The 7,500-nt window shown below is 36.0% G+C and overlaps 1 protein-coding gene across 1 annotated transcript in view; it reads left to right on the plus strand.

Annotated features, from left to right (window-relative positions):
* The first annotated feature begins 7,433 nt into the window (after positions 1-7,433).
* LOC137653985 (hornerin-like) overlaps positions 7,434-7,500 on the plus strand; it is a 52,083-nt gene continuing 52,016 nt past the window's right edge. Inside the window, exon 1 of the mRNA XM_068387620.1 lies at positions 7,434-7,500. This exon is cut by the window's right edge and continues 67 nt beyond it. Coding sequence (XP_068243721.1) covers positions 7,434-7,500 — 67 coding nt within the window.

Here is a 7,500-nt window from a genome sequence, read left to right on the forward strand (position 1 = left end):
GCCTTGACTTCAAAGACACTGAATTCATTCAAGGTGTTCCTCAACTTCATGTATATCAATCAAATTATTCCTTTCATATCTCTTATACATGACCTCTTTAAAGTGTTCCACCTAACTTTGCCTTTCTTCATCTTCGGTTATTATAACGGATCCATCTCTCTTTCGTATGGGTATATGCTACTTCTTTGCCCCCAGTCGAAATTTCATTAATAATTCTATGAGCAATTCTTACACCAAAGCCACTTCCTGAATTCATAGCTTTGCCAGCCTCATCTGCTTTACTGTCTAAATATTCTCTCCAGTCATTCCTAGTTCTTCTTTTGACTTCACTATCAATACTGGAGAATACTTAGCATGATCTATCTTGTAATTTTCATTACTTCCTGTAAATCTTTCAACAATCAATTTCTGTCTTTGTCTCCTTTTTAAAGTATTCCAAGTATCAATTGATATCTATGGTTTCCTCCTTGTAACTACATGTCCCTAAACTTCCCTATCGAATGATATATACTGTATATATATATATATATATATATATATATATATATATATATATATATTAATTTATATATCAACCACAATGACATTTAATACTGAATTCTATCTTGGTAATGTATATCCACTGGAATTCATTTTATGGTAATAGCTTCCGGCCGGGCAGAGATTCGAAACCCTGCTTATACAGCCAAAAACTATGCCTGCGAGAACTCTACCAACTGAGCCATCAAGGGAGATAACAGGCATGGTTTTCGGCTCAATAGGCAGGGTTTTGTATCCTTGTCCATCCAGAAGCTATTACCATAAAATGAATTCCTGTGGATATATATTCCCAAGATAGAATTCGGTATTAAATGCCATTGTGGTTGATATTTACATTGATTGAAATCACGAGTGTTAGTGATATACAGTATATATATATATATATATATATATATATATATATATATATATATATATATATATGTGTGTGTGTGTGTGTGTGTATATATATATATATATATATATATAATATAATTATATATATATATATACACACATATATATATACATATATATATACATATATATATATATATATATATATATATATATATATATATATATATATGTATATGATGTTACCCATCCTTATTTCAGCAAATGTTTGTGGGGTAAGGAAGTTAACCCTATCCTGTTTGTTTCTTGTTGGTCACCGATTAGAGTGGTGACCAAACTGAGTGAACTTTTCATTTCACACACACTCACACATACACACACACACACACACACACACACATATATATATATATATATATATATATATATATTGACATGCTAGGCAGTATATCTTAGCAATCCATATTAGCTAATGGTTATAATCGTATGAGCGGATGAGCAACTTGGAGTAATGAGAGCTTTGGGTGTGGAGGAAATGCCCCCCCTAAATCTCGATGAAGTCACTGGTAGCAGGTTGACGAATTGCGTTCAAGGCGATAGACAAACTGTCTCTTCGGTTTTTACTCCTGATGACTGGTAGTTGGTGTTACTAGAATTAGTATGGGCCGGTAGGGGTCACTTGCCTGTGTTAGATAGGCACGGCACATCACAAGGACCTGGCTATCCTTTGATGTATCTAGCCAATGAATCCTCTATAGATTTAGTCAGTCATGGAAAGAGAAGATGACAGAATGGTCCCCAGTCCCAGGAGTAGCGGGGTGCTAAGAATCTCCCGGTTTATTAATACTAAAGAAAAATGTAAAATAGATAATTGGAATGTTAGAACCATGAATCAGATTGGGAAGTTACAGCAAGTGGAGAGTGAATTTGTGAAAAATAGTTTGGATATCTTGGCCCTAAGGGAATTAGTAAGGAAACTTCAGATCAAGGCAATATATACATCTACTCAGGAAGGTCAGACTTGAGTTGGAAGAAAAGGGGTAGGAGTGATGGCGACATCAAGAGCAGAAAAGGCATTAACCGAGTGGAGAGCTGTAAATGATAGATTGTTACTATGTTAGTTCAAATCAGAGCCGTGCAATATGAGTATTATTGTTTGCTATACCCAACAAATGATTCCCCTGAAGAAAAAGATGAATACTATGAAGAGCTGCAGAGGGTAATATATGAGATCCCTGTTAGTGATATGAAAATTTTGATTGGCGACTTCAATGCTAAAGTTGGAAGAAATAAACAAGGAATGGAGAATGTGATGGGTGTCAATAGTGTTGGCTAAGTTGCAAATGGAAATGGAGCACATTTCATAGGATTCTGTTCAGTAAACAATCTTGTCATCCAAGGTACTCTTTTTCAACGCAATAACATCCAAAAGTATACATGGACTTCACCATGTGGCATTTATAAAAATCAGGTAGATCACATTGCCATTAACAAAGAGAGAAGAAGGGCTCTGAGAAATGTAAGAAGCTATAGATGTGTCGCTATTGGTAGTGATCACCTGCTCCTCATTGCCACACTGAGATTAAAACTAAAAGTACCCAACAGAAAGATGGATAGAATACCTTGTTTTGATAAAACTAAGCTTTTAGAAGAGGAGCACAGAGAAACATTTCCAATTGAATGTAGGAATTAATTTGCAGTCTTAGAAACTTTAAGAGATGAAGAAAAGTCAATTAATGAAGAATGAAGTGATGATAAGAACATATATCAGTCAGTTGGTAGTGAAATCTTGGGACAAGCAGTTACGATGAGAAAGCCATGGATATCAAATGATACTTGGGATACTATAAAAAGGAGACAAGACAAAAATTGATTGTTGAAAGTTTTCGAGGAAGTAATAAAAATTACAAGGTAGAGCACGCTAAGTATTCTAGTATGGACAATGATGTCAAAGGAAAAGCCAGGAATGACTGGAGAGAATATTTACACAGTAAAGCAGATGAGGGTGGCAAAGCTATGAATTCAGGAAGTTGCTATGGTGTAAGAATTGCTTATAGAATTATTATTGATATCCTGACTGGGGCAAAGAAGAAGCATGCCCATCAAAAAGATAGAAGGTGAAGAAAGACAACGTTGGATGGCACACTTTAATGAGGTTATGAATAGGATATATGAAGGGAATAATTTGATTGATATGCCTGAGGCTAATGAAGACCTTTATATGCCCATGAATGAATTCAGTGTTTGAAGTTGAAGCTATCCTAAAAAATCTAAAGAAATGGAAAGCCCTTGGTTACTATGGAATAACTGCCGAGATGATACTGATTATTTTGTAGAATGTGGCATAAAGAGGCAAAACCTGATGAATGGCAGTTAGGAGTGTTGATGATAAATAGCAAAAAAAAAAAAAAGGAGACCTGACTGATTGCAATAATTACAGAGGCGTAACACTTACGTCATTTATGAAAATATATATAGTATGCTTATTTTAAAGAGGCTGGAGAGAAAGATTGATGAATAAGCAGGATTTAGGAAAGGTAGAAGTTGCACTGACCAAATTTTCATTTTGAGACGTACAGCAATGCGTAGAATATAGAAGTACCCTTTTGGTGGCATTTGTGGACTATGAAAAAGCCTTTGATAGTGTGCACCAGTCATTTTGTGGAGAGTCCTGCATTATTATGGAATTCCTGTATGTTAAACATGTAAATTTGGTTACGTTTGATCATGAGTATAGTAAGTGCAAAGTTAATGTTAATGAAGTCCTATCAACTGAATTTCTAGTAAACAGTGGAGCACTCCAAGGGAATGTGTTGTCACTTGTGTTGTTTATCCTCCTCGTGGATTTTGTAATGCGTAGAACAGTCAGAGATGGTGGAGAAGGGTTGGACTCTATGGGTGATAGGAATTTAGCAGACCTAGGGTATGATGATGATGCTGTCCTTGTTAGAAGAATATCACATGATTTACAATAATTGCCTACCAGAATGCATGAAATATTACACGAGGTTGGTCTGAAGATAAATAGAAGAAAGACAGAGATGATGAGAGATGATGAGAATGGAGTATGTAATGGAAGATGAAATGTCATTGGAAGGAGAAAGTATTAGTGAGTTAGAATCATTTAAGTATTCAAGAACTATGATCTCTAATACAGGGTCTTTAGAATTAGAGTTTAGTGAAAGATTGAAAAAAGCAAATCAGACCATGACTAGGTTAAGTAAAATTTGGAAATCAAATTGCCTGAAATTACATATAAAGATCAGACTATATATCAGGTTTGTGAGATCGGTGTTACCCTATGCACATGAATTATGGTATAACGATGAAACAATCTCCAATAGATTCAGTAGATTTGAGAACAAAGCCCTCAGAAGGATATTGGGAGTTAAATGGCAGGACAGTATTAGAAATGAAGCTATAAAAGAGATTACTCGAGTACCATTTGTGGATGAGATCAAGACGAGTGGTAGATGGGTATGGTTTGGGTATGCTCTTCGCACTCCCCAAGAGAGATTAGTTCAGCAAATGTTCAGCTGGGCTCCACAAGGCCCTAGAAGAGTTGGAAGACCCAGGCCTATATGGCTGAGTACTAAGAAGAGCAAAGTAGGAGATTAGGAATGTAGAAGTATTGAATTAAAAGTTCAAGATAGAGACGACTGGCGGAATGTAACAGAGGCCCTTTGTGTCAATAGGCGTAGGAGGAGATGATGATATAATTTATATATTGTATATTTTGCGGCGTTAAAATATGAGAAAATTTTGTGTTTGAGAGACATTTTGTCGATAAATTAGATTTAAGGGTGTTGGGTTGGGTTTGCGACCCGCCACAACACCATTAGAAATTATCATGAAAAGGTTAACTAATTTTTGGTCCGAATAATTTTTCCAAATAAAATTGTACAGCCTTAGTTATAAAGCTGTGTGAACTAGAACAAGTAAGTGTTTTATAGAAAACTGTTTCTCTGGCGTTTACCCTATATACTGCACATTCAGTACAGTATAGCAAAATGAACCGGCAGAGCTTAAGGGCGTTGCATGAAGTCCACAGTATAGAGGTGCTGTGTCACCCTTCTTTGTTGCATTGACGTCTTTTACGACGGAAGAGCTTTAATAGTATAAAAATATTAAAAAATAATTTATTTTTCGTTATGGTGTTATTAGTACGATTAGTGTGTTTACGAATTAGTTTATATCCTGATGTATGGAGGTACAACGTAGAATATTACTTTACCTTAATTTCTTTTCCTTTAGCGTAAGCCTAGATTACTCAATGCCTCTGTGCCTAACCTTCTTTTCAATGCTCGTTGCTCCATTGTATTTTGCTTATTAAGCGGGGTTTACACTGGCGAGCAGCTCGTCGAGCCTGGCTCGACAACCCTGTGTTTGAATTGATGTTCGAGCGTGTTAACGGGCTATTTGGTTGTCGAGCGGCTCGATCGGCTCGATGAAAGTCAGGCTCATCTTGACTCTTGTGGGCGGAGCTACATTGTTTGACGAGCGGTGTGAACGGGTGTCGAGCATCGAACCTCAGTTGTTATTCAAACCTGCTAGAGGAAACATCATCAAAGAAATGCATAATTGCTGCCATTAATGAAAGTAAGAATGAGAAGGAAGTCGTACTTGATTTCATACATGCATATCGAGCTCATCCAGCTTTATGGAAAGTTAAATCAAAAGTCTATTCCAATAAAGTAGCCAGAAACAGGAATAGCGGACACTCAGTCTTTCATGTGGAGTTATGGCCTTCCTCATAGTAATGAAAGGGCTGACACGATTCGGTAGATCAATGTACGTGTCTTCATCCATACGCAAATAATTGCGCCAGTCATCAGGCTCTAATTTTAAAGCAACAAGCAAGTTGGTATATGAAAATTTCTCTCTTTTGATCTTTTTTTTTTCCTTCTTAGTGCCACTGCTAAAGCAATGGCTATCAAATCGTCCTGGTCGAGAGACATGTTGACGTTGTTTTAGCACGAGGCACACTGAGGTTCGATGTACTGTCTGAAAGCTCTTCGAGCCGTTCTACAAGTAGGTTCGACAACCGGGCTCGACGAGCTGCTTGGCCGTGTAAACCCCGCTTTATTCTCTACAACCTTCCGGCCTTATATGCTGAATGCCATCTTTCGATGGCCCACGTCATCTACTCTAACTAGCCAAACTTCCCTATTCCCTTTCTACCGATTAACTTTATATACAATATATATATATATATATATATATATATATATATATATATATATATATATATATATATATATATATATATATATATATATATATATACATATATATATATATATATATATATATATATATATATATATATATATACGTATACGTATGTATGTATGTATGTATGTATCATTTGCATTAAGATATATTGTTGGAAAATTTCAGCGTTTTTGGCCAAGGAAAATAAAACGATGTGCAAGGAAGCAAGCGAGAAGCGAAAGTAGAGGGAAAGAATGAGAGGGAGAAGAAGGTCAAGTGGGATCTTAGAATGTTAACGATTGTGATGGGGTTTCAGTCGTGGGTTAGGAGGGGGAATAAGTAAGGGCAAAGTGAGTAGGTATTATGAAGGATGGAAGAGAACGTCTCATTACTAGTAATTTGTCATGCAGATGTAGGCATTTCCACTAACCATTGGCTCCACTGTTGTTGTTTCTTTTTCCCCTATGCATTTCCACCGGTGACAAGATTGATCTAGGCAGTGAACGAAAGGTTTTTTTCTTAATCATTTCAACTAGACGCCCTTCATTACCCCTTGGATTACCCTAACATTGTAAAGGAAATGTAAGTGTCGTCGGTGCGGTATCTTGACCGGATGTGTGTCATACTGTTTTTACGTGGTGAGCCAGTAAAATTAACCAACATTTTGAGGGATAGGATGTTGGGTTGTGAAGGTCTACCATTCCAACTCGAAGCCTTCGTTAAGCAACACTAGGTTATTAATTTCCTCTTTTGCCTCCGTTTGCAGGAATCTCGTGTGTTGTGATTTGCATGATGAAATAAATAAAATGCCAGTTTTCGGATCTGTTAATAGAAGTAAAGGGATTACACACGGACACACAAACACACACACACATACACACACACACACACACACACACACACATATATATATATATATATATATATATATATGACAGTTATATAAATTTATGAATATGTACGGTACATTTCATATAGCATACATACATATATATATATATATATATATATATATATATATATATATATATATATATATATTTAAAATTTCTCCCCCACCGTCTCCAAAGAGTATTGAGGCCTGAGGATATTAAGAACATATATCGAGCAGTTATCAGTGAAGTTTTGGGCCATGCAGTTACAAGGAGAAAAACATGGATATCAAATGATACTTTGGATATTATAAAAAGGAGACAAAGACAGAAATAAGTTTTCGAGGAAGTAATGAAAATTACTAGATAGAGCATGCTAAGTATTCCAGTATTGACAGTGAAATCAAAAGAAAAACAAGAATGACTGGAGAAAGTATTTAGACAGGAAAGCAGACAAGGCTAACAAAAGGTATGAATTTAGGGGGAGGCTATGGCGTGAGAATTGCTCATAGAATTATTAATGAAATCTTGACTCGGG

The sequence above is a fragment of the Palaemon carinicauda genome, chromosome 15 (assembly GCF_036898095.1).
Source record: "Palaemon carinicauda isolate YSFRI2023 chromosome 15, ASM3689809v2, whole genome shotgun sequence".
Classification (NCBI taxonomy): domain Eukaryota; kingdom Metazoa; phylum Arthropoda; class Malacostraca; order Decapoda; family Palaemonidae; genus Palaemon; species Palaemon carinicauda.